Raw genomic sequence first — 27500 nt, 5'->3', positions numbered from 1 at the left:
CAACTTTTTCTTTTTTTTTTAGCTGTAACCTTAATTACATGACTGCCAAGTTATGCAACACATCAATACTAGGGCTGGGTATCGATACTGATTTCCAAAGATGAATGAATGAATCATTGAATGAATTAATGAACTATTCATTCCTTCATTTATTCATTCATTCATTAAATAAAAGATCGATTTTGGGATTCATGAATCGATTCTGAATCATTTGATTCAGAATCGATTCTGAATCGATTTTTTAAACCCAGCCCTACTTCTTACAACATGTGGCTATCATAACACAGCCACAAGCACAACAACAAAGTTAGTACAACATAGGCTTCACTCACTTTAACTCTGACTTACGTTGACTCTGTGAGAAGCATAGCAGATTGCATAATGTAATGTGGAATATCCCCAACAGTTATGAACGATGTCCCAATAACCCGAGCTAGCCTTACCTGAGCTGAGGGCTCTGGACTCCGCCTCCCCCACGACGATGGAGGGGCTTTCAGGAGACCTGCTAGACACCGAGGTCGGCAGGGAGGCTGGCGGCTTTGACGCCCCGGTGGTGGTCGGCAGCGCGGCCGTGCTGGGGGTCAGGGTCTGGGGGGAGGCGGGGGTCGGGGTCTGGGGGGTGGTGGGGGCCGAGGTCTGGGGGGAGCCAGGGGTCGGGGTCTGGGGGGAGGCGGGGGCCGGGGTCTGGGGGGAGGCGGGGGAGGCCAGGGTCTGGGGGGAGGCGGGGGAGGCCGGGGTCTGGGGGGAGCCAGGGGCCGGGGTCTGGGTGGTCCCGGACGACGTGGGCCCAGCGGAGGTCTCGTTCGCGTCGGGGCTCGTGGCTGAGGACTGTCCGGTGTCTCCGGCCTCAGTGATGGGGCCAGGCGTGGAGCGCTTTGTCACGTGCGTGCTGGCGGCAGACGAAGTCGCGTCCGTTCCCCCGACGGACGGCGTGGTGACTCCCGGCACTGTTGCACTCTGGGTAGGGGCGGTCTGAGCGGCCGTGCTGGCGGCGGCGGCCGCCGTTGGGAAGGTAGATGGGAGTGAGTGTGAGGACGGCATGGTGGTTGGTGAGTCGGGGATGGTGGCGCCGTCACCGGGACCTTCTTTGGGATGATTTTGGGGGTCAGGGGAGGAGGTAGCTGCCACCTCACTTTCTTCTCCCCTCACTCCCAGGAACAACCACCCTGCAAGAACAAGAAACAAACAGTTTAATAACATGAATTACAATGTTTTCATTAACCTGTAAACTATCATTCCTGCGTATGACGCTTGAAACATTGCTTGTTTACCGAGCATCTTTGTGAAAGGCAAGGCAAGGCCAGGCAAGTTTATTTATATAGCACATTTCAGCCACAGGGCAATTCAAGGTGCTTTACATGAGACATTAAAAGCATTAAAACAAAAAGCAAGACATTATAGACATTTAAAACAAAAGGCAGGACAAATTAAAAGCATTAAAACAAAAAGCAAGTCATTATAGACATTTAAACAAAAAGCAGGACAAATAGAATATAGGAATAAAAGTTACAGTGCAGTATACTGATAAACATAACTCTTAGAAAGCAGTGGCAAAAAGAAAAGTCTTCAGGCTTGATTTAAAAGAACCAAGAGTTGCAGCAGACCTGCAGTTTTCTGGAAGTTTGTTCCAGATATGTGGAGCATAAAAACTGAATGCTGCTTCTCCATGTTTTGGAGAAGCAAAGAGACCACATCTCAACAGACTAAACTGTTTAAATAAAAAATGAAATGCACACAGTCTGATCGATTAACAAAGTAAACAGTGACGTGAATGTTTGTGAAACATATGTTTCATGCAAAAAAGTTGTCCCTCCAGAAGCCTGACTGTAGGTTTCTTTTGAAAACAATCCCAACTCTTGTAATCGGCTAACATGTGTTGCAAGTCAGTGTTGTTGTTGTTGTTGTTATTGTGTTACATACCCGCGAGCAGAATGACGACTCGGACCCTCATTATCTGCACCGTGTCCTCGAGCGCTTCTGAGTCTCTCCGGGCAGCAGCGCGAGGTCTAAGTTGCCCCGGTCGCCTCGAGCTAGCCGCTGATTGGCTGCCTGAGCACAATGCAGTCTGACGTCCCTCCCTCCCTCCCTCCCTCCACCAATCAGCCTCCGGCTCTCAGCTGCACCGACGTAGTGATGCCAATCAGCCGCTAGAGGGAGGTAGAGCCACGCAGACGTGTGACCGTGGTTAGAAAGAAGTATGAATGGTATTATAATAGGCTCTGTGCACCAGCTTCACTATTTCCTGAAAGTCACTTGGCATCTTTATTTCCTGTCCTATATGATTGGATTAAGTGATTAATCAGGTGTGTGGCAGACCCAGCACACACCTGATTAATCACTTAATCCAATCATATTGGACAGGAAATAAAGAAGCCAAGTGACTTTCAGGAAATAGTGAAGCTGGTGCACAGAGCCTATTATTAGCCTCTAATGTGACGTGATAAGAATGAATTTGGCATTATAATTATTATTAACACATGCAGATGAATTAATTTGGTATTATTAGCCTCTAATATGACGTGATAAGAATGGCATTATAATTATTTTTTACAACATGCAGATCAATTAATTTGGTATTATTATTAATATTGTATTGTTATTATTGTTGTTGTTGTTGTTATTATTAGCCTGTAATGTGATGTGATAAGGAGAAGTTAAGCGTTTTGGTCATGAGCCCATGTCATTTCTCGGTCAGAAGAGAATAGGATCACACGGCTCCATGCCCAAGCTCTACAATGTTTCTCTTTTATTGTATATTGTGTACATTTTGTGTACATATCTGTCTGTATTGGTGATGGGACACCACCTCCACCTTTTGGTCATCCTCAAACCATGTTTTAGTTGAGACATCTAGCTTATCTTTAGTTGTCCTGATTACATTATTAGTATTCATAGAGGCACTCAAACCGTATTCTAAACGCATGTTGATTTCTGTACCCCGTTGTAATATTTAAACAGAACTCTGGATTTCATTGACTCAATGTTTATTCAACGTATTTCCTCACATTCTATTGTTGCAAGATGATTGGACAAGGAGCTTCTGATGTCACCAACTATTCTCAGGTGTGCTCTGTAATTAGCCCCAGGTGTGTCACTTAAAAAGGTGCTCGTCAGTTTGAAACGTTGTCAGACAATAAATCCCCTTACAGAATCTAGAGGTGTTCAGTTTCTCTCCTTTTTAAGAAGAGAATAGGATAACAAGGCCTGTGATATAAAATGTGGAAAATAAATTTAATTTCATGTTTTATTGTTCACTATATGATCGTTTGAGGACGTTCTCTCGTGATGAAATGCAGAAGCGTAACCTGAGCTGTTCTGAGCAGATGATGTCCAGAGGTTGCAGTGGGTTATTTACAGCTGAAGTATTTAAGACGGTCAACTTTATTTCTGAGGCCTGAATAGAAGGCGATCTCAGTCTGCACCACTGGTCCTGGGAGAGGACAGCTTGGATGGTAGAAATGCAGAGTACACATTTCATTGGCGACTGCTTCAGCGTGTGTGTGTGTGTGTGTGAATGTCGCCATCCATTGCACGTGTGTTGTGTGTGCTTTAATTTGAAGCCCAGACCATGTGTGTGTGTGTGGGTATATATATATATATATATACACACACACACAATTATATTTACTGAGACAGGAAGGGGCAGATTGTGGTGGTACAGTATGTAGAGTTTTCAGAGTGATAATGGCTCTAGCAGGATGCTGGTGTGGTGGTATATGTAGTTTTCAGAGTGATAATGGCTCTAGCAGGATGCTAGTGTGATGGTATATGTAGTTTTCAGAGTGATAATGGCTCTAGCAGGATGCTAGTGTGATGGTATATGTAGTTTTCAGAGTGATAATGGCTCTAGCAGGATGCTAGTGTGATGGTATATGTAGTTTTCAGAGTGATAACTCCGGTAGGATGCTGGTGTGATGGTACGTATGTAGTTCTCAGAGAGTGATAATGGCTCTAGCAGGATGCTAGTGTGATGGTACGTATGTAGTTCTCAGAGAGTGATAATGGCTCTAGCAGGATGCTAGTGTGATGGTACGTATGTAGTTCTCAGAGGGTGATAATGGCTCTAGCAGGATGCTAGTCTGATGGTACATGTAGTTCTCAGAGAGTGATAACCCCGGTAGGATGCTGGTGTGATGGTACATATGTAGTTCTCAGAGAGTGATAACCCCGGTAGGATGCTGGTGTGATGGTACATATGTAGTTCTCAGAGAGTGATAACCCCGGAAGGATGCTGGTGTACTGAGCAGAACAAACATGGCGTCCGGTTAGTCCGCATTCCCTCTTCAGCTCCCTGCCCAGACTCCCAGAATAGACTGTTGCCCAGTGTCCATCCTTGTCAGGGTGCAGCTCTGTCACCCGCTCTATAGCCCCAGCGTCCCCCTATCTGTCCTCCTGTGCTGTTCTTCATTATGCCTCTAGGTGGCGCCAGAGAGTGGAAGGTGATGAGCTGCGCAGTAGCGTTCGGGTTGGAGCGTATAGACCTAGGAGTGGTGACTGATACTACCTCCGTTGATGGAGAGCATTTGTTATTTTAATGACGTAACCGAGGATTATTATTCATCGTGTGATTGTATTTTCTACGACACAACACCTCCGCAGTTTCGTCAGATTTACCATTCGGCAGGGTGGGGGGTTGGAGGGGTGTGTGGGGTTGGAGGGGTGTGTGTGGGGTTGGAGGGGTGTGTGGGGTTGGAGGGGGGTGTGGGGGGTTTGAGGGGTGTGTGTGGGGATAGGAGGAGTGTGTGTGGGGTTGGAGGGGTGTGTGGGGGTTAGGAGGGGTGTGTGTGGGGTTGGAGGGAGGGGTGTGGGGTTGGAGGGAGGGGTGTGGGGTTGGAGGGGTGTGTGGGGGCAGTAGGAGTGTGTGGGGGGGTTGGAGGGCTGTGTGTGTGTGTGTGTGTGTGTGTGTGTGTGTGGTGTGGGTGGTAGGTAGCCCAGCCCAGGTAGCTTGAATAAGGTACTTAACCCCAACACTAGCACAGAAAAATGCAAGTTGCTTTGGATAAAAGTGTCTGTTAAGTAACTAAATTGTAGTGTGATAGAGTGTAATGGAACATTTTGATCTGACCAAAACAGTCATGATGACAGATTCCATCCTGCAGGACCACATTCCTCCCAAACCCTGTCATGTTGGTATGAAGAAGCGCGCACACACACACACACACACACACACACACACCTACACACTTTATATTCTTTGTTTTGAAAATACATCTTTTGTTGCTCTTGGATACATCATGAGTGATCTGTTTAAAGAAATATAGCCTATTGAATTGTTTTACAGAAACAAACATAATTCAGTTGCAGATGTTGTAGGCTACAAATCTACAACATTAAATAATTAATTCGATTTCATATTATGAATGAATCATATGTATACAGCTATTATATAGCCTAGATCTATCATATGTTGATGTAACGTATGCAAAATGAGTTTATCATGTCACTTAGTCACTTGTTTTAGAAAGAAGATGCACTTGTGAGTTCTGGCAATTAGCACATTGGCTCTTCCTACGTTAAATGCAATTATTGTTAGTCGCTTTGGATAAAAGCGTCTGCTAAATGACTGTAATGTAATGTAATGTAAATGACTGTAATGTAATGTAATGTACACACAGAGAACCTTGTCAGAGGGGTTTTGGGGTTCAGTGGATTGTGATTGTTCTTGATAGAGGGATCTACTGTTGGTGAAGGAAGAACAGTGTGTGTCTCTCTCACAGTCTGTAGAGTGTACAGTATTTGTGTATTGAGATACAGTATGCTTATTGTCACACTCATATGCCTACTGTGTATGTGTGTAGCTACCCAACACAGATACTGTGTATATCTGTAATGTAATGTAACTTCCCTAGACTTCTCATCAAACTGAAACCCATCAGTTTGAGAGTTCAGATGAATGCTTTTCTAGGTGAGTTCACATTAACATGATAAAGCGACCAGTCGGGTGAAACTACCCTTTTCTCCACTGGAGCGCGCGCGCCTCTCCGGTGCGCCTCTCCGGTGCGCCACGCCCACTCGCCACGCCCCCGGAGTTTCACGCACAGGTGTGTTAAAGACGCTCCGCACACAGCCTACCGGGGACAGTCCAGGCATCTCCCGTGGACACCGGTTGGAAACCACGCACAACGCGTCTCTCGCCATGCCCAACAACCAAGCGCAGGAATGGATCCGCACGTCTTTACGCACGCCCGGCATCTTCATCTTCGGTCTGGTGATGGCGCCCTGCGGCTGGATCCTCAACCTCACGTCGACGGTGGCGCCCAACTGGAGGACGATCCATAACATCCCCGGCGACTCCGCGGACCTCATCCTGCAGCAGGGCATCTGGGACATCTGCCGGGCCTTCGACACCTCCCGGGAGATCGAGTGCAACCAGCAGGACGAGGTCTACTTCGACAACCAGATCATCAACATTGCGCAGGGACTGATGGTGGCGTCTCTAATCGTGACGCTGATCGGTTTGGCCGTGGCGGTCCCGGGGATACGGTGCTGGACGGATCGACCCAACTGGGTGGTGGCCGGGCTCGGGGGTCTACTCATCTTCCTGTCCGGTGTGATGACCCTCATCCCCATCTCCTGGTACACCAACATCATGAACACCATCACCGCGCCCAGCACGGACATCCGAGTGGGTTTCTGCATCGTGCTCGGTTACATCGGTGGCATCTTCGAGGTGTTGGGTGGGTTCGTTATCTTTATTGGGATCTGCCGGTGCTGCGGGGGTAAGAACCGGGGTGAGAAGCCCTTGGAGGAGGTCACGCAGTTTAGGCACAACAGGGCACCGGTGCAGCGGTTCGACGTGCCCAGCGTGGCCCGGAGCAAGAGCAGCGCCAGCAGCGTGCCTTACTCCAAAAACTCCCTGGACGAGGAGGTGGACTTCCCCCGGGCCAAGAGTACGGGAGCCCGGACGGTCAACACCTCGTACAGCGGACGGCCGTATGATGCTGACCTGTGAGACGGACTTGAGAGAAGGTTACAGGGTCAAATGAAGGAAACGAAATAAGGGAAAGTCTTCCAGCTGATGTTTTTAACTAGACTAACTTGTTTTGTTATAATGGTGAATGACATATGAATTCTTCTAGACATGCTTAAGTGAATTAATGACTAGATAGAATTATACCGAAGGTGTTTGTATACAGCCACGTGTTTTGTAAATATCTTGGAGCTAAACCTATTGTATTTTAGGGATTGTGGAATTTTAAAAACCCCCTTTTTCTGCACTTTAGATCGTAACAAGGCAAGCCAACGTTTTACAAGCTGTTGTGGAATGCTTATGATACCATGAAGTCTGTGATGTACCGTACAGTCTTTGATTAAATGTTTACTACATTCATGAATAGTCGTTGTTGATGGATTTGTTCATTGTCTTTACACTAGGCCTACCCTCAGAAAGCCCAGTGTTAACTGCCTGCTAGGGGCCTCATGGTGTCAGCTCTATGCATGGGTAACAGATGGGCGAGGTGAGGTCTTCCACAAGGGAATCCAAACATCTACCGGTAGACCAGACCACACGGGAATCCAAACATCTACCGGTAGACCAGACACATTCCCAGAGCTCTGGATGTGATATCGGGCTATTCTGGCAGTCTGTAATAGGCGGGGCCCCTCACTGTCCCAGGCGCCGTTCAAAACAAGCTGTACTTCATACCTCCGATGTGCAGAGTCAAAGTTTGTTTCTCCACGCCCTCCCTTCAGCGCTGAGGTTGACACACATGCTCTGCTGCTATGCTGTCTGACTGGTTTGGGGAGTGTGTGTGTGTGGTGAGTGTGTGTGTGTGTGGTCTCACAAGACTTCTCATGACTTTATTTATACTGGATAGTTCAGAATCAGGAAGTGTTTATTGCCAGGTAGGGTTTTCATAGTAATTTGATTTGATCTGTTGCTGCACAACAATGAATACAAACACAAGAACGAGACAGAATACAAGCAGCAAATACAATTCAATACTACAAATACTACAGTGCAATGTACAAGACAGGTGTGCAAAGTACATCAACTTCTGGGCCTTCTTGGTGAGGGAGCTGATGTTCTGATGGCGCCCAGGAAGCGTACGGACTCCATAGTCGACTGGGGAGTCAGGGTGGTGTGTGTGTGTGTGTGGGGGGGGGGGGTTCTGAAGTCCACAACTATCTCCAGTTTTAAGAGTTGAACTCCAGGTTATTTCGGCCACACCAGGTCAGCAGCGGGTCAATCTCTCACCCGTAGGCAGAATCAACCCCCATGAGTTGTGTTATACTGTGATTCCTTTCTTGTGTGCCAGTGGGGAACTATGCGCATGTTTTGTTTTTTTACTTTCAAATCAGCCAAAGGGCCAGTTTGACTAATACTGAGTCTTACCTGTTTGATTAAATTAACTAAATTAACACCCATACCATCAAATTGCTAGCTTTAATACTATTCTATAACAGCAGTGGGAGGTGGTCATGTCTGTGCGGAAGACAGGTCTACTCTCAGGACAAAGACAAGCATGGTAACAGCTCTGACAAGAATAACTGAGATTTTTTTTCTGCCACAAGTGCTGAGAAAAGTCATGCTACTCAAAATCGTATTAACTCCCTCTGCTGCGTACGCTCCTGCACGGTTCACAGCTCTGAGAAGCCCCGGGCGAGAGGAAATGAAATGACATGACAAGTGGAAACATACCTGACTCTGCTACACTACGGCCCTGTTGACATAAACATGACTGCCACTTCCTGGGTCAGGTTTCATGAAGGCTCGAGCTTGATCAGAGGAGGTGATGCCATCCTCCCTCAGAGCGTCAGCGAGCAGGGGCAGGTAGGTTAGTCCAGGGGCACGTAGGTTAGTCCAGGGGCACGTAGGTTAGTCCAGGGGCAGGTAGGTTAGTCCAGGGGCAGGTAGGTTAGTCCAGGGGCACGTAGGTTAGTCCAGGGGCAGGTAGGTTAGTCTAGGACACAGGTAGGTTAGTCCAGGGGCACGTAGGTTAGTCCAGGGGCAGGTAGGTTAGTCCAGGGGCAGGTAGGTTAGTCCAGGGGCAGGTAGGTTAGTCCAGGGGCACGTAGGTTAGTCTAGGACACAGGTAGGTTAGTCCAGGGGCACGTAGGTTAGTCCAGGGGCAGGTAGGTTAGTCCAGGGCCAGGTAGGTTAGGACAGGGGCAGGTAGGTTAGTCCAGGGGCAGGTAGGTTAGTCCAGGGGCAGGTAGGTTAGTCCAGGGAGAGGTAGGGTAGTCCAGAGACGGGTAGGTCAATCTAGGGACAGGTAGGTTAGTGCAGGGGACAGGTAGGTTAGGGGGGAAGGTAGGTTAGTCCAAGGGCAGGTATAGGATGGGGGCAGTTTGTCCAGGAGGCAGAGAGACTGATCATCAGTATAGTACTGTATGTATGAGTTATAGACAGTATACCAGAGTCAAATTAAATAAACCAGCACTGCTGCCAGATTCTTGCCAACGGTCTTGTCCTTCTGCTCACCTTGCCTCTAGTATGTGCTTAGCGTCCTGTTCTGATGTCTGTCATGTGTGCTTAGTGTCACACAGTATGTGTTATAGGCGTGTTTGTCCCCATTGTGCTGCCCTGCTGTAGTCTGTCTTACAGTATATACAATCTTATGCATCTGCTTGTCACCGTCTACTAATTTGTCTTTGTTTTGTCTCTTGAGCTTTTAATTTTTTAACATGTGCATCTTTCTACCGTATTTTATTTTGTAGGTTGTCTTAATTTGGCCAGGGACGACAGATGAAAACTAGCCTGTAAGCTAATTCTGGCTCATATGCAGCTTGACTGATTTGTGCGCATTGTCCCTGATAAAACAAGAAATGAAATGGAGTATAAGAAAAGCATTAGCATACTTTATTGATTCAAAACAAGTCAAACAGGACTAACACACCTACGGCAACATGACAGTCCAAAAGCAACAGGAAAAAAAAAACAAATTTGTTCATTTCCACAGTTCATTAAATAAACAACAATACATAAAACTGTTTTTCCCAACTATAATTTGTCATCTGGACCTCAATCAAACTATAGTCCGTCATATCTGGCAACTAGAAATCCATGCTACTGTACGAGCGAAAAGTACATTTCACTGCTCATCGTCCTGTATAATGTAGTATGTGAAAAAGAAACAACTTTGAGAAACACATAGTCCAGTTCCCTTGATTTGACCTCTTGACCTCTAGGCACTAAGCAGCCACACCACACTAGAGAACCAGGACCCTGAGAACCATCAGACTGAACCAGAGGAATGACGCAGCAGCCAAACCAGTTGGGAAACAATCTATACCCACCGCCCAATCAGACAGGGTTGTTATTTTTAAAACCTTAGCTCATGGTTTCGATGCTGAGAGATCGGTGGAATTCTTAGTTCGTTGTGTCAGAGTTGTACGTTTCCTACAGATAGGACGGTAGGAGGCTAATTATGTAGCTAGGGAGGTATGTAGGTAGGGAGGTGGTTCAGTAGGTAGGTAGGTGGTTCAGTAGATAGATGGGTAGGTAGGCAAGTAGATAGGTAGGTAGGTAAGTAGATAGGTAGGTAAGTAGATAGGTAGGTAGGTAAGTAGATAGGTAGGTAAGTAGATAGATAGGTAAGTAGATAGATAGGTAGGTAAGTAGATAGGTAGGTAGGTAGTTCAGTAGATAGGTAGGTAGGTAAGTAGATAGGTAGGTAAGTAGATAGGTAGTTAAGTAGTTGGTTAGGGAGGTTTAAGGAGGTAGGAGGCTAGGTAGATCATTAGGGAGCTAGGTACTGTAGGCAGTTAGGAGAGGAGTGGAGGGTTGCGTAGGTAGTTAGGGAGGGAAGTATGTCGATGGTTTAGTAGGTAGTTAGAGGGTAGGTAGTAGGCAGTTAGTGAGGTAGGCAGGTAGGTATGCAAGGTAGGCGTGTCGCCATGGAAAATACCATCGTAACCAGCCAAGCTTGTTCAGTCTCCTACGCTTCCCAGAATGCAAAGCATACAGCCTAGTCTGTGGTTTATCAGTTTAGGAAGATCCAAAATCAGTCTAGACTTTAAACTGAAGAGTATGCTGCTTACTGAGAGTACTACAATTCCAAAAAAAACAAGATGCATCAAATTCAAATGTAGTTCAAGACACTTCCTGTTCTAGAAGTCTAACGCATGGTACAAGAGTTACCCAATATAAGGTCCGGTATGAAAGCAGGTTATGACTATAACAGTAGCCTACTGTAGTGGTATGGTATGACTGCACTGTGAAGAAGGTGCCGTGGAGGATGGTTCCAGGAGAGGAAGTCACGTTTAGACTGATGATCTGTGGGGGGGTTGAAGATGGAGAAGATAAAACGACAGTCCAGACTTCTGACAGATACAGTAACACGTTCTAAGATGTTCTAAGATGTTCCACGCCTCACCTGGCGGAGGCGGTTCTAGGGATAGCCTCTCTCCACACTGTTCTCCTCCCTCATAGCAGCATAGGCCTTCCTGGAAACACGCCAACAACAACAACAAACCAGGTCAATGTTCACCTGATCAAAGACACCACTTCGTATATCAGACCGACACCTCCCCTTCCTGCTGAACCCTGCTGACCCCTAACCCTAGTCTGACTCAACGGATGTAGGTTTTGGGGATAAGCCTCGTCATTTGTTTGTTACTGTCCAATCAGTGGCGCCGATTCATGTCGTCGGCCAATCGGTGGCGACGGGAGATTCTCCCAGACTACGTGAAACGGTAACCTAGCAACCCTCCGCCGAAGACGATTGTGATTCGTTTAAACGAAATACGTTTTTTCCCCCTTATCCCCGAATGTTAATGAGTACAGCCAGACCTTTCTCCAGCACTGGCACGGCATAAACCAAGTGTGGAGATGGGTCTGGCTATGGGGGGTCTGGCTAAGGGAGTCTACCCTAACCCTAACCCATCCACCGAGGGTCAGAGGTTAACCCTAACCCCTCCCCTCCACTGCTGAACCATACTGTACAACCCAGAGAGCACTGCAGGCCAGGGCTGAGTTTCCCCAGAGGCATCGTAGCGCTACGATGAACGCCGTAGCTTACGATGAACGTAGCGCTACGATGCCTCTGGGAAACGCGGCCCAGGGCTGGTCGTGGCGGTCACCTGCGCTTGACCTTGCGTCTCTGCCGGGCGAAGGCGACGAGGAAGGCGAGGACGAGCAGGCCCAGGATGGAGAAGAGGACGCCCAGCGTCAGGGGAACGCTGACCGCCTCGTTCACGCTGTCCACGCAGAACGGGCCGTGGTAACCCAGCAGGCACTCGCAGCCCGGCTGGGCGTCCGCGGTTACGCAGCTTCCGTGACCGTGGCAACGCGTCAAGCCGCAGGCGGAGAGGTCCAGACCCCGGGCTTCCATGGCAACGGTGGTGGGGGTAGCCATGACTGGTGGGGGGGGGGGGTTGAGGGGGGGCTGTTCAGGACGGTCTCAGCTGAAGATGGGAGGGGACACACTCTGGAACACACGTGAACAAACGTGTAAACACGCAAGTAACCGGAGGTAAACACAGGTAAGAAAACAAACAGGTAAATAGTAAACATGTAAACAAAAATAAAATCTACACAGGTAAACACTACAGACTATTACACACAGGTACACTAGGGGCGTGAGAGCCAGCCATCTCCCCTTCCTCCAGGGAACACAGGGAAGTAATAAATCACACCTGCCTGTGTGTGTGTGTGTGTGTGTCTAACAACTTTAGACACCAGTTTATAACATTACTGGTGATGGTGACAACCCTCTGAGCTCTCCAAGATCTAGCATTTATAACCATGGTTACTCAGTAGCTAGTCCACTCGTCTCAAAGCTAGTGACCAGTAGACAGGACAGTTAAGCTAGTGACCAGTAGACAGGACAGTTAAACTAGTGACCAGTAGACAGGACAGTTAAGCTAGTGACCAGTAGACAGGACAGTTAAGCTAGTGACCAGTAGACAGGACAGTTAAGCTAGTGACCAGTAGACAGGACAGTTAAGCTAGTGACCAGTAGACAGGACGGTTAAGCTAGTGACCAGTAGACAGGACAGAAACTAGTGACCAGTAGACAGGACAGAAACTAGTGACCAGTAGACGGGACAGTTAAACCAGTGACAGTCGACGGGACCGTTTGGTCAGACAGCACAACCCATTAAGACCAGTGGACAGGTCAGCCCTACATCGAGGGACTGGGCTTCAACTCAAATCATCCCATATCCCGTCCCGTTCTAGACGAGCGGTAGTCTAGCCTAGCCTCCCCAAACACACAGCCGATACGCCAGCAGCCAAGAACAGCCCTTAAAGACAACACCCATTCGCCCAAAAACATCCCCGAAGCATTAGTTGACAGGAATGTTAAGCAGAACGGTGTTCAGGACCAACGAAGCAGGACGAGGGGACGCTGGCGTGAGCCCCAGACATCCAGTCCTTCAGGTTCCTCCAGTACAAAGACTGTTCAACCAGCGCCCAGGGCAGCCGTGACATACCTACACATCCCCTGAACACATCCCCTGAACACATCCTCTGAACACAGTCGTACTCACGGCTCGGAGGAAGGCGGGCTGTGTTCCGGAAGGTTCCGGGGTCTGGCTGGTCGTCCGTCTGTGTGGAGCCGAGGTGCGGGACACGTCCGAACCCTGAGAGAAAAAGTACTGAGGGAACCTCCGAGAAGAAAAGACAAAAAAACTAGGAACAATAGATGGGATCAGGAAGTGGAAGCGGAGTCCTGAACCCCCTCCAGGCAGCCAGCCCTGCTTAGCGTGTACCTGGGCGGGTCACACAGACAGATCGGGTTACGCCCCACGAAACAGGAACTTCCCATGCAATCTGTGCTGCAGTTTCAACCGCAGTCCTCTCACCTGAGTTATTCTGAGGGGTGTGTGCGCGCCTGTGTGTGCGTGTGTGTGTGTGGGGAGAGTAAAAGACACATACCAACCACTACAAGGATCCAGGTAGCTTACAACAGGTAAAACCCTGCAATTGGGTCATCAGTCAGACAGGGGAGGAGGGCATGTTGAAATCAGGAATGACATCAGAATGTTCTCCTTGGTCTGCGTGACCAGACACGTCTTGTTGTCGTCCGAGATGACGCAGTAATAGCTAGACTGGTCTGAACAGAACAGACCTGGGGTCAGCTTTTACGGGCGTTCAGATGTAGGGCACGGTAGGAGGGTTACGGGACAGGACAGGAACTCAAACGCTAGAGAAGTGGTGATCGTGTGACAACGCTACAGCGATACGATAGGAGGATTGATTGCGATGACATTCAGGTTTCAGACTTCATCTTTTTATTTCATAGAGAATGACAGGTTTATTTAATGGAGAAGGACAGGGAGGTTTTGCGTAGAGGAGGGAGCCGTTCTTCCCCATGGAGAGGCGCTCCGTCAGCTGAGGACACTTGCAGCTGGGGAGAAGACATTAGAATACAACTTTATTGTTCAGCCAGAGCTGACAGAAACAAACATGGCTTCATGAAAACACAACCCCATCGCTTAGTCAAGGGAGGTTGAGTTAGTAGTTTCACAGAAATGTACTGCATCACCCCGACTGCCTCAATTCTTCTGTCCACAACTCCTTGTGTACTCCTGTACTGTGTGTGTGTGTGTGTGTTGTGTGTGTGTCTACTCCCGTACTGTGTGTGGTGTGTGTGTGTGTGTGTGTGTGTGTCTACTCCCGTACTGTGTGTGGTGTGTGTGTGTCTACTCCCGTACTGTGTGTGTGGTGTGTGTGTGTCTACTCCTGTACTGTGTGTGGTGTGTGTGTGTGTGTGTGTCTACTCCCGTACTGTGTGGTGTGTGTGTGTGTGTCTACTCCCGTACTGTGTGTGGTGTGTGTGTGTGTGTCTACTCCCGTACTGTGTGTGTGGTGTGTGTGTGTGTCTACTCCCGTACTGTGTGTGTGTGGTGTGTGTGTCTACTCCCGTACTGTGTGTGTGTGTGTGTGTGTCTACTCCCGTACTGTGTGGTGTGTGTGTGTGTGTGTCTACTCCCATACTGTGTGGTGTGTGTGTGTGTGTGTGTCTACTCCCGTACTGTGTGTGGTGTGTGTGTGTGTGTGTCTACTCCCATACTGTGTGTGGTGTGTGTGTGTGTGTGTCTACTCCCGTACTGTGTGGTGTGTGTCTACTCCTGTACTGTGTGTGTGTGTGTGTGTGTGTCTACTCCCGTACTGTGTGGTGTGTCTACTCCTGTACTGTGTGTGTGTGTGTGTGTGTGTGTGTGTGTGTGTGTGTGTCTACTCCTGTACTGTGTGTACATCACCATTATACTTTATTGTTCAGCCAAAGCTTCTTTTTTTTTTTGTAACAAGTTACATGAAAACTCAACACCCCATCGTGTAGTCAAGGGATCATATCCATGGTTACCTTGTCGCTAGGGTCGTCAGAGTCGTCGGAGTCATCGGGGTCGTAGAGGTCGTTGCCGAAGGACTCTGCGTATACCGCCCTGCCCTCCATGTTGGTCATCAGCGTCTCCTTCTCCGTGGCTCTGCTCCTGGCTCTGGCTCGCCTAAAGACACGCATCGCGGTGGTCAAACTAGAACCGATGTGCCGGGGGGACTCGAACCCACAATCGCCACGCAGGGACTTGATGCAGTATTTCTTGTGCGCCCCTGTACTGTGTGCATCGTCCCAGGAGGCGGTCAAAACATCCTCACAAACGTGTCAGGCTGCGTTCCTAATCGCATACTACTCTACTATATAGTATGCCAAAAAAAGGATGTAGTATGTCCCAGTATGCCACATGCAGTATGGCAAAAATACCAGGATGTCCTACTACATCCGGTCGTATTTTGCAGTATGCAAGCCAGTTTTTCTGGCTATTCTGACCCACAATCCCGTGCGCAGCGGAAATGTGCGTCACATGTGCGAGTCGCGACAGCTGTAGACGAACGTCGCGTTATGGACGGCGACGGATGCGGGCTAATTTCAAGGCGCAATGTTATGACAAGGTAGTATGTCCCAATTGGATGCCTACTGCTTGCAAAGTACGTACTTTCTAAGGGCAGCTGTAGTAGGTACTGGTAGTAAGAAGTAGAAGTATGCGATTCGGAACGCAGCCTCGGTCTCAGTACCCCCCTCTCCCTCCTTCTCCTCCCTCTCTTCTCCTCTCTAGCTCCTCCCTCCCTCCCAGCCCACGGTGTGTTCTCCCCCCCCTCCCCCTCTCGTTGCCCCGCCCCCCCCGTGTGGCGTTGTGTACCTCCGCCTGATGACGAGCGCAGCGATGACGACGGCAGCCAGCACGCCGAGCAGCCCGAGCACCAGCGGGGCCCGACCCCTCCTCCCCGGCTCCTCCCCCGCCTGGCAGGACGCACCCCGGTATCCCAGCATGCACTGGCAGCGCGTGACTCCGCCCTCCGTGACGCACATCCCGTGGCCGCTGCAGCGCTGCAGGTCACATGACTGGCCCTCCTTCTCTAGGGGCGGCGTGCCGTAATCGGGGCCACCGTCTTTGGGTTTGGCCCTAGACGCCATGTTGCTATGGGAACCTGGAAGGAAATGACGTCACAAAGACGCACTCAGCAGTCCGACACGCCGCGAACACCTGGAACCAGCGTTTAGAACGAGGGGAATGACATCACAAAGAGAACTCACATTCCTGCTCATCCGATTGGTCGGGGCAGTCAAAATCGCCGTCGCAGAACTTGGCGTTGGGGAGGCACCTACTGCCGTCCCAGCATGCTTTGCTGCCCTGAGGGCATTGGGGGGAGGGGCTGCAGGTGGTGGAATTCACAAGCTGGTAGCCACGCCCACACTTACAGCTCCGCCCACCTGGGTAGGCCAGGCACAGCTGGCTGCAGCCTCCGTTCCTCTCCGAGCAGCTATTGGATCCTGGGACAGCGAGGAGAGACGTGATTGGGTAAGAGGGATGTGATGTCTAGCGTGGGGCGGGTTCAGGAGGATGCAACATTAGGAAGCGCCAAGATGATGCTACTGTACCGACTAAAAATTACCAGTAAATGGTCTGTACTTATAGAGCTTTTACCCATAGTGCTTCACCACGAAGGCCTCTCATTCACCCGTTCACACACCAATGGCGGCAGCTGCCATTGGTGTGTTAGCCTGCTCATTGGGTGCAATTTGGGGCTCAGTGTCTTGGCCCAAGGACACTTTGACATGTCAGGAGCCGCCGGGATTCAAACCGCCGACCCTATGATCACTAGATGACCCGCTCTACCTCCAGAGCTACAGCGCATAAATATTACTGTGTTATATTTATGTGCATCCTTCCTGCTGTTCGTGTCTTTTTACCCTTGCTGCCAAATTAATTGCCCCCTGGGTGACAAGAAAGTTCAAAGTTGAAACACTCGCAATACCCCAGCTAACCACCAGGGGGTTGTAGTCAGTGACGCTAGCCCGAACTGAGCCGTTTTGTTTTTGTTTGAGTTCTGGGAGCGTCGTCACGTGTAGCACGGCGCCCTGACGGGTACGACGGCGCAGGAACGCCGCTTCCTGCTGATGGCGGACGCGCCAAGGCAACGCCGAGGCTGGCGGAACGCCAGGACGTGAGATAACGCACCGCCGTGCGAAGCTGGGCGTGTTTGATGTGAATGCTTTGTGTGAGAGAATGCATGAGAAGTTGTGTGTGCTTGTGCTGTGTGAGAGAGAGAGTGTTTGTGTGTGTGTGTGTGAGTGTGTGTGTGACTAGCCTATCCCTCAGAGGTGTAGAATATAAAAGGCCGTTTCAGTGCGGGGGCCGGGCTGAGAGAGCTGAATACAGCAGAGAGACTGAGCCTCAGACAGACGGGGCCTTTAGCCGCCGCCAAGACGCCCCCCCCAGCACAGATCACCTCCCCCGGCCTCATTCACCTGCTCCTCTGGGGGCAGAGATCTGCTTCACACACACCCTCCACAGAGCCAGGCTTCTCACACACCCAACCACCCACAGCTACCTTCACAGGAGAGCACCCGTTATTCACCGCTCCTCGGTTACTCACCCTGAACATGGATTTTCTGCATCTGTCTGAACTGTTGACGATTTGCGTTTTCTGTGACCACTAGGGGAGCCATTGAGCAGAGCGCCTCTTTTAGCTTCATGGTTTTGTCATGCAAATCCGTTTATGATGTTTATTTAACTAAACCCACCTGCGACACAAAACACAGCCCCACACACACACACACACACACACACACACACACACACACACACACACACACACACACACACACACACACACACACACACACACACACACACACACACACACACACACACACACACACACACACACACACACACACACACACACACACACACACACACACACACACACACACACACACACACACACACACACACACACACACACACACACACACACACACACACACACACACACACACACACACACACACACACACACACACACACACACACACACACACACACACACACACACACACACACACACACACACACACACACACACACACACACACCCCCCCCCCCTACCTGTCTGGCTGGTCCTGCTGTAGGCCTTGACTGCCACCACGTTGGTCTTCACCTCAAACCACAGCTGCTTTGGCTGGAGCCCATCGCTGAACCACAGTCTGGTCATGTCTACGAGGAAGAACGCACACGCACATGCACGCGCGCACGAGAACGAAGAGTTGAGTCAAACTTGATTTGCACAGATGATTGTAATACTAGCCGCCCTCGGGCACCTAGACAGGACACAGATCACATCCCTCCTCCGCCATCTGCTGGTCTGATGAGTATAATCTCTACACGAGAGAGAGAGAGCCAGAGAGAGAGAGAGAGAGCGAGCGCTAGAGACCGACAGAGAGAGAGCGAGAGAGAGAGCGCTAGAGAGAGAGCGCCAGAGAGAGAGCGCCAGAGAGAGCGCCAGAGAGGGCTAGAGAGGGCTAGAGAGGGCCAGAGAGAGAGAGACCACTGTCCAGGGTGAGAGAGAGAGTATGTACTGTACCACTGTCCAGGGTGAGAGTGAGAGACCATTGTCCAGGGGGAGAGAGAGAGACCACTGTCCAGGGTGAGAGAGAGAGTATGTACTGCACCATTGTCCAGGGTGAGAGAGAGAGTATGTACTGCACCATTGTCCAGGGTGAGAGAGAGAGTATGTACTGCACCATTGTCCAGGGTGAGAGTGAGAGAGAGAGTATGGGTGAGAGTGAGAGAGAGAGTATGGGTGAGAGTGAGAGAGAGAGAGAGAGAGAGTATGGGTGAGAGTGAGAGAGAGTATATACTGCACCATTGTCCAGGGTGAGCCAGAGCAGCATGTTCTCTGTGCGCGTGAAGGACAGCAGGACCCCCGGCACGGCTTTGAACTGTTTATATCCTGACCCGTCCACTCCCACAGAGCTGATCACCCCCGCACCTGCAAACAGGACGGACGCAGACAGGAAGACAAGGACAGACAGGAAGACATGAGGACAGACAGGAAGACAGGACATTTCCATGGCTGAGCATTCCAATAATACTGTACATATATATATACCTCATATCTCTGGGTTCAACCCACCTACAGTACAGACCACTTACTACAGCTATTAGTGTAAAATAAACACAGCAATGTCAAATATTAACATTTATTCAAAACGAAGCATCATTCCCTCAATTCCGCCACGCAAAATAGTTCCCCTAACAAAAGGGTTGCCAAGCAACAACGACAATGCATTGGATCAAACGGGAGGCGCGTTAATACTGAAAATGGAATGATATGCGGTCCCAGGTGTGTTACAAAGTATTTTAACACGGCTTCCAGCCAATCAGAATCAAGAACCAGAACTAACCGTTGTATAAACTGGTATGATAGTATAGATGATAGTATGATTGTATAAACTGGCAAAATACCTACCTCCGACCTGTGTGCATTATATATATATATATATATATATACCATTATATCAGTTACCTAGTTATATCTATATACCATTATATCACAGTTACCTAGTTATATCTATATACCATTATATCACAGTTACCTAGTTATATCTATATACCATTATATCACAGTTACCTAGTTATATCTATATACCATTATATCACAGTTACCTAGTTATATCTAGTGCATTCGAGCAACTGGGGGCTGAGAAACATATCCGAATTTGCGACGAGGAAGTGCGAGTTCATGCGGCGTTTTATTGAATCACTCCTAGTAGCAAGTCGCAATTTCCCACCTCCCAGTTATAAACGAACGCACCCTAACTCACCTGAGTCGGCCCAGTACAGATGTCTCCCATCATCGGAGAAGACGAGTGACGCTGGCATCATGGCGTTCCTCCAGAGGACCGCCCGGTTCCGTCCGTCCATGTTGGCGCAGTCCAGCTGGGCCACGCTGCCGCCCGCCCCCCTGCCCAGCGCCGTGTAGCAGAGGCGCCCCGACGGGGGGTGCAGGGCGATGGAGCTGGTCCCCTGCAGCCCCCCCGGCAGCAGAACCAGGGTGTAGCGCCCCCCGCGGGCCGTGACGTGCAGGTGCGGCTGCTCCCGGCTGCTCCAGTAGAGGCCGTGCGTGACCCAGTCGAGCGCCATCGCCGTCACCGCGTCCCCGGGCTCCAGGCGCAGCGCGGGCTCCGCCTCCGGGGTCAGCCCGCCGATCCCCAGGGTCATCGCCGCCACCGAGCTCTGGCCGGCGTCCGCCACGTACAGGCGGAGCTCGTCGATGCCGGCGTCCAGAGCGGACGCCTCGTTCACGCCCACCAGGGGGAGCGCCCGGTGGTCCGGCCACTGCTTCAGACCCACCCCCCCACGCAGGCTCCGCAGGTAGATCTGGAGGGGGGGGGGTCAGGTAGACACGGTCAAATACAGGAGGTGAGATGGACAGAGAGTAGTTGAATCAACAGATATAGGTTTTCGGGGATAAGCCTCGTCATTGATTTATTACAGCCCAATCAGGGGCAGCGGATTTGATTGCCGGCCCAATCAGATTCAATCTTGACTACATGAACAACAACCGCCTAGCAACCCCTCCGCCCAAGACTAGAGAGAGACAGGCTATGGGGGACTAGAGACAGACAGGCTATGGGGGGCTAGAGAGAGAGAGAGACAGACGGGTAGATGACGGACGGATGGAGAGAGATACCCACAACGGACGGACGTAGAGAGAGGCGGCGCCCACCTGCGTGACGGAGGTGGGGGAGAGCAGCAGGAGGAAGGTGGACTCGACCGGGGGAGCGCAGGCGAGTCCGTCCCCGGAGAGGAGCAGCCCCGCTGGGCAGCGGCACACCGCCCTGGGCCTGGAGCTCGGAGCGGCCCCTGGGGGCCCCGCGGCCGGGCCGGGGGCGAGCAGACACAGGTGGGAACAGTTGCGCTTGGCACAGGGGCTGGAGGTGTTGGCCTGGGCCTGGGGGTGGACCACCTGTAGGGGGAGAGAGGCGGGGTTTAAATATGGTTTTAAAATCGGAATCGGACTCCTCTCTGATGCCCTCTCTGAGACCCACCTTGAGTCCGAACGGCTGACCGGGCCTCTTCAGGAGAACCTTGCGGTTCTTGCCCGTGTTCTTGTGGGCCGACTGGACGGTCCGCCTCTTGGTGTCGGACCAGTAGACCGCGTCGTTGAAGACGGACACGGAGAACGGACTGGGGGTCTCGGTCAGCTGGAGGAGCTGGGGGGTGTGTGTGGGGGGGACGGGGGGGACAGGGGGGTAAGACAACGTCCTCATTAAGAAAGAATACTCAAATTGTTTCTATAATAGTGTGTATCAAGGAAGAGTGTTACATCGATCCATTCAGGGGTTGCTGTGTGTGTGTGTGTGTGTGTGCGCGTGTGTGTGTGTGTGTTACCCTGACGTCCTTGCCCTCCAGCGTGGCGGACCCCAGACACCTCAGCTTCTCGTCGGTCCAGTAGATGCGGTCGTCCAGGGGGTCGACGGTCAGACTGACCGGCCAGCTCAGGCCCCTGCTGACCACCACCCTGCGCTCCGAGCCCTCCATCCCTGACCGCTCGATCTGGGGCTCGCTGCCGATCTCTGACCAGAACATCAGCCTGGAGGGGGAGGAGAGAGGGAGGAGGAGGAGAGAGGGAGGAGGAGAGAGGGAGGAGGAGGAGAGAGGGGAGGAGGAGAGAGGGGAGGAGGAGAGAGGGGAGAGGGAGGAGGAGAGGGAGGAGGAGAGAGGGGAGAGGGAGGAGGAGGAGAGGGGAGAGGGAGGAGGAGGAGAGAGGAGAGAGGGAGGAGGAGGAGAGAGGGAGGAGGAGAGGGAGGAGGAGAGAGGGGAGAGGGAGGAGGAGGAGAGAGGGGAGAGGGGAGAGGGGAGAGGGGAGAGGGGAGAGGGAGGAGAGGGGAGGGGAGGGGGAGGAGGAGAGAGGGAGAGGGAGGAGAGAGGGGAGGAGGAGGAGAGAGAGGAGGAGGAGAGAGGGAGGAGGAGGAGAGAGGGAGGAGGAGGAGAGAGGGAGGAGGAGAGGGGAGAGGGAGGAGAGAGGGGAGAGGGAGGAGAGAGGGGAGAGGAGAGAGGGGAGAGGGAGGAGGAGAGGAGAGAGGGGAGAGGGAGGAGGAGAGAGGGAGGAGGATGAGAGAGGGAGGAGGATGAGAGAGGAGGAGAGAGGGAGGAGGAGGAGAGAGGGGAGAGAGAGGAGGAGGAGAGAGGGGAGAGGGAGGAGGAGAGAGGGAGGAGGATGAGAGAGGAGGGAGGATGAGAGAGGAGGAGAGAGGGAGGAGGAGGAGAGAGGGGAGAGGGAGGAGGAGGAGGAGGAGGAGAGAGGGGAGAGGGAGGAGGAGGAGGAGAGGGGAGAGGGAGGAGGAGGAGGAGAGGGAGGGGGAGGAGAGAGGGGAGAGGAAGGAGGAGGAGAGAGGGGGGAGGAGGAGAGAGGGAGGAGGAGAGAGGGGAGAGGAGAGGGAGAGGGCGTTCTTCTTCTCGCCTGTTCTGTGCGTCTCTGCTTTGAGACGGGCTGCAGGTGAGGAGGCTGCTTCGTCCTTCGAGGAGGAGAGGAAGAGAGGGAGGAGACTTCGTTGAGTGTTCTTAGTCCAAGCACATCCTCCATCATCGGCAGATTAATCACGGGGTCCGTTATTTCCGCGCGGGCATTCGCCAGGCCGGCCGTACCCTCTCTGGGGCAGCAGGACCAGCGAGCGCGGCTGGTCCAGGTCCTCGTCCAGAACCACGGTGGCGTCCCGAGGCATCGCCGGCCCGGAGACCAGCCGCAACGCCAGGATCTGGCCCTCCTCGCCGTCCAGCCAGTACAGGTTCTCCCCGACCCAGTCCACCGCCAGAGAGTCGGACTTCACTCCTGGGGGGTCGGGGGGGGGGGGGGGGGGACAGAGACGTTAAAAACATCGAGATCACATGTACATCTCAGAGTGTGAAGGAGGCCCAACAGACTCACTGAGGTGTAACACTTTCTATTAACTTAACTAACAATCAACCTGTGGTCGATCGACACGGTCAGGGCTCTTTCCTGTCCAGCGGTGGAACGAACTGACCGCTGACGTCAGGACAGTAGTGTGACAGTGGCCATCTTTCCCCGCAGACTCAAAACTCATCTCATCAAGAAGTACGACCACAATCCTCCCTCTTAAGCACCTATTGCATTTTTAGTTTGCCATTCTTGCACTCAGCACTAGATTATGCTCTTAGTCACTTGTTTTAGAACGGAGATGCACTTGAGTTCTGGTGAGTAGTAGTATACTGACCTTCTACGTTAAATGCAAAGTCACTTTGGATAAAAGAGTCAGCTAAATGACTAATGTAATGTAATTCACCATTTTGAATTTTGAATACTGGACTCTGTAAAGCGCTCTGGGCATCATGAAGGGCGCTATATAAATCCAACTTGATTGATTGATTTTAATTAACGTCAACACAGCAGTGTTTATTTATTTAGAAAACCAGGTAAAAAGCAGTGGTGAGCTCTAAAGGCCCAGAGGACCCCCTCCTGACCCCTGACCTTTGAGCAGAACCCCCTGGGCGGGCGAGTTGGGGTCCAGGGAGGCCCAGAGGACGCTCTCCTGCTCAAGGCTCAGCCAGTAGGCCCTCTGGCGCCCCCAGTGGTAGTCCAGGGAGAAGACGGGTCGGCTGGAGGAAGTGAGCACCCTCAGTCTGGAGCTCCGCAGGCCCAGGAGGAGCAGCTCTGACTGAACCCCCACCAGCAGCACGGGCTCCGCTACACACACACGCACACACACACACCACACACACCCCAACATCAGTTACCAACAAGACATCACACACACCCCAACATCAGTAACCAACAAGACATCTCACACACACACACACACACCCCCCCACCCAACATCAGTAACCAACAAGACATCTCACACACACACACACACACACACACACCCCCACCCAACATCAGTAACCAACAAGACAACACACACACACCCCAACATCAGTAACCAACAAGACATCTCTCACACACACACACACCACACCCCAACATCAGTACACACACACACACACACACACCACACACCACACCACCAGTAACCAACAAGACATCTCTCTCACACACACACACAATTAGTAACCGACAAGACATTTCATACACACACACAGAACACCATCAGTAACCAATCAATAACCAGCCACACACATCAATAACCAATCAATAGTCAACAAGAAGTGTGTGTGTGTGTATTACCGGTAGTCTTGCAGGTGTGTGTGTGTGTGTGTGTGTGTGTCACCGGTAGTCTTGCAGGTGTGTTGGTCTGGCTCCAGCAGGTATCCATGGTGACAGTGACAGAGGTATGACCCGCGGGTGTTCAGGCAGGCGTGGCTGCAGACGGCCGGGCGCTGGTTCTGGTTCCGGTTCCGGTTCTGGTTACACTCGTCCACGTCCACACAGGACAGACCGCTGGGCTGCAGGCGGAACCCTGCCATACAGCCACACCTCTAACGAGGGGGAGGAGCAACAACCTGTCAATCATCTGGGGCGGCTGTAGCTCAGTTGGTAGAGCGGGTCGTTCAGTGATCGAAGGGTCAGCGGTTCGAATCCCACTGTCCACATGTCGAAGTGTCCTTGAGCAAGACACCTAACCCCAAATTGCTCCCAATGAGCAGGTTAGCACCTTGCATGGCAGCTACCGCCATTGGTGTGTTTATGTGTGTGTGAATGAGTGAATGAGGCCATTGTAAAGCGCTTTGAGTGCCGCTAAGGTGGAAAAGCGCTATATAAGTGCCGTCCATTTACCATCTGAAACGAGTGTGTGCGTGCGTTTGTGTCTGTGTACTGCACGTGCATGCGTGTGTGTCCATATACTGTGTGTGTGTGTGTGTGTGTACACCCACCGGTCCGTGTGGCGTGCTGATGCAGTACTGGTCACAGGGGGGCGGCGCCGGGCTGGAGCAGTTCTGCTGGACGCAGCCGGGACCCTCGTCAGAACCGTCTGGACAGTTGGTGATGCGGTTACACACGAGGGCCGGGTCCACACACTCCCCGCTGCTGCACTGGAACAGGTGGGACGCGCACCTGACCCGGCCACCTGGGACGGACACACACACACACACACGGGTCAGGAGACCTGGGGTGTGGGGGGCCAGAGATACCCCAACCAACCAACATCACATCTAACCTGCCTCCCAATTACACTTTAGAAGTCCATGGCTGGTTAACCAAAAATGGTGTGTGTGTGTGTGTGTATTAACTCACATCCTTTCTCGTCGCTCCCGTCGTCACAGTCCGTCTGTCCGTCACACCTCCAGGGGGCGGGGACACACTGGCGCTTGGAGGCACATGACCACTGGTACAGACCGCACCTCACGGCCAAGGCCTTGCAGTTCTGGGGACGGGGACGACGGTGACACGGATGACGAGTCGCAAAAAGACGACATGACCTCCGATATGACCTCCGCTCATCGAACTTCCTCCGCTTTCAACTGGTCATCCTCCCTTCGCTCCCTCCCACTCACAGCTCCACCCCCCCCGTCCCCTCCTCCTCCACCCCTCACCTTCACATCGTCACCCCCACCCTCCACCTCAACACCATCACCCCCAACCTTCACACCACCCTCCTCCTCCACCCTCACATTATCAACCCCCGCCCTCGCCCTCACCCTCTCATCCGACCCATCCTGGCAGTCGTCCTCCCCGTCACAGAGCCAGTCCTTCAGCACGCACTCGTGGCTGTGGGGACAGCGCAGCTCCGGGGGACAGCGGGGGGGCCAGGCGCAGCCCGCCTCGTCAGAGTGGTCCCTGCAGTCGGCGTGGCCGTCACAGCGCAGGCCCTGGGACAGACACTGGCCGCTGACGCAGCGGAACTCCGCCTTGGCGCACGGACCTGCGACTGGGGGAGGGTGATGGGGGGAAGGGGGGGGGGGAGAGAGAGAGATAGAGAGAGAAGAGAGAGAGAGAGAGAGAGAAGAGAGAGGAGAGAGAGAGAGGAGAGAGAGAAGAGAGAGAGAGAGGACAGAGAGAGAGGACAGAGAGAGAGGACAGAGAGAGAGGACAGAGAGAGGAGAGAGAGAGAGGACAGAGAGAGAGGACAGAGAGAGAGGACAGAGAGAGAGGAGAGAGAGAGAGGAGAGAGAGAGAGGAGAGAGAGAGAGGAGAGAGAGAGAGGAGAGAGAGAGGAGAGAGAGAGAGGAGAGAGAGGAGAGAGAGGAGAGAGAGAGAGAGAGAGAGAGGAGAGAGAGGAGAGAGAGAGGAGGAGAGAGAGAGAGAGAGAGGAGAGAGAGGAGAGGAGAGAGAGGAGAGAGAGGAGAGAGAGAAAGAGAGAGAAAGGAGAGAAAGAGAGAAAGAAGAGAGAGAAAGAAAGAGAGAAAGAAAGAGAAAGAGAAAGAGAAAGAGAGGAAAGAGAGAAAGAGAGAGAAGAGAGAGAAAGAGAGGAGAATGAGAGAAGGAGAGAGAGAGAGAGAGAGAGCGAAGAGAGAGCAGAGGATGGACAGCAGGGCACAAGAGGGAGAAGAAATATGAAGGACAAGGTGTTGAGGAGACAGAGGAGAGATATGAGACCAAACAGGAAACTATCTGGAGAGACGTGGTGGGCCGTGGGATCTCTTCTACTCATAGCAGTGTCAGTACTGCAGTAGAGCACACAAGACGTCCCCTACCACAGTGCAATCTCGTCCGAGCCGTCCCCGACAGTCCCTCTCCCCGTCACACAGGAAGGAGTCAGGGAGACATCTGGTCCGGTTGTCACAGCGATGGCTGCAGTCCTGAGAGGACTTCCCAGCAGTCCAGTTCATCAGAACGGTCCTGGCACTGAGCCGTCCCATCACACACCTGCTGCTGGGGGAGGCACTTCCTCCCATGGGCACACTGGAACTCACCTGGGGGGGGGGGGGGGGGGGGGGGGGGGGGGGGGCAGCGGCACTACAAGACTCAATATACATAATTTCACACAAATCAGAAAAGGTAATGGACCCAAAATGGACCCTTGGGGAACACCAAAAAGAAAGGTTCACTATATTCCGAAGCCGTGTCATTCCAAGAAACCCCCATAAGAAAATATCCCACCCAGAAGAAGCGTTTAGAGCATCATGTGGGTTTAGTATGGTGCTGGCAGGACAGAGGGCTGTGGGTGCAACAGCAGGGCGGCTGTAGCTCAGTTGGTAGGAGCGGGTCGTTCAATGATCGAAGGGTCAGCGGTTCGAAACCCAGCTCCGACTGTCCACATTTCGAAGTGTCCTTGAGCGAGACACCCTAACCCCAAATTGCTCCCAATGAGCAGGTTAGCACCTTGCATGGCAGCTGCCGCCATTGGTGTGTGAATGTGTGAATG

The 27500-nt window shown here is 51.8% G+C and overlaps 3 protein-coding genes across 3 annotated transcripts in view; 1 reads left to right on the top strand and 2 right to left on the bottom strand.

Moving 5' to 3' along the window:
- The window catches only part of parm1 (prostate androgen-regulated mucin-like protein 1), a 5852-nt gene extending 3888 nt beyond the window's left edge, over positions 1 to 1964 (bottom strand). The window contains exons 1-2 of the mRNA XM_084460209.1: positions 1921 to 1964; positions 444 to 1166 (exon numbers count right to left, since the gene is read on the bottom strand). Of these exons, the coding sequence (XP_084316335.1) occupies positions 444 to 1166; positions 1921 to 1951 (754 nt within the window). The 5' untranslated portion in view covers positions 1952 to 1964. The remainder of the gene's footprint in view (positions 1 to 443; positions 1167 to 1920) is intronic.
- The window catches only part of LOC311327121 (uncharacterized protein), a gene marked incomplete at both ends in the record, with an annotated part of 121258 nt that overhangs the window by 46542 nt on the left and 47216 nt on the right, over positions 1 to 27500 (bottom strand). The window lies entirely within an intron of this gene.
- LOC311327073 (claudin-23-like) lies at positions 6137 to 6952 on the top strand (the record flags this gene model as incomplete). Its single annotated transcript, XM_084460093.1, has 1 exon — positions 6137 to 6952. The coding sequence occupies one exon, from the start codon at positions 6137 to 6139 to the stop codon at positions 6950 to 6952; it is 816 nt and encodes a 271-aa protein (XP_084316219.1).

Source organism: Borostomias antarcticus (genome assembly GCF_949987555.1).
Source record: "Borostomias antarcticus genome assembly, chromosome: 30".
Classification (NCBI taxonomy): domain Eukaryota; kingdom Metazoa; phylum Chordata; class Actinopteri; order Stomiiformes; family Stomiidae; genus Borostomias; species Borostomias antarcticus.
Note: the sequence above shows the minus strand (reverse complement) of the source record. Positions and strands in the feature narration are given on the sequence as shown.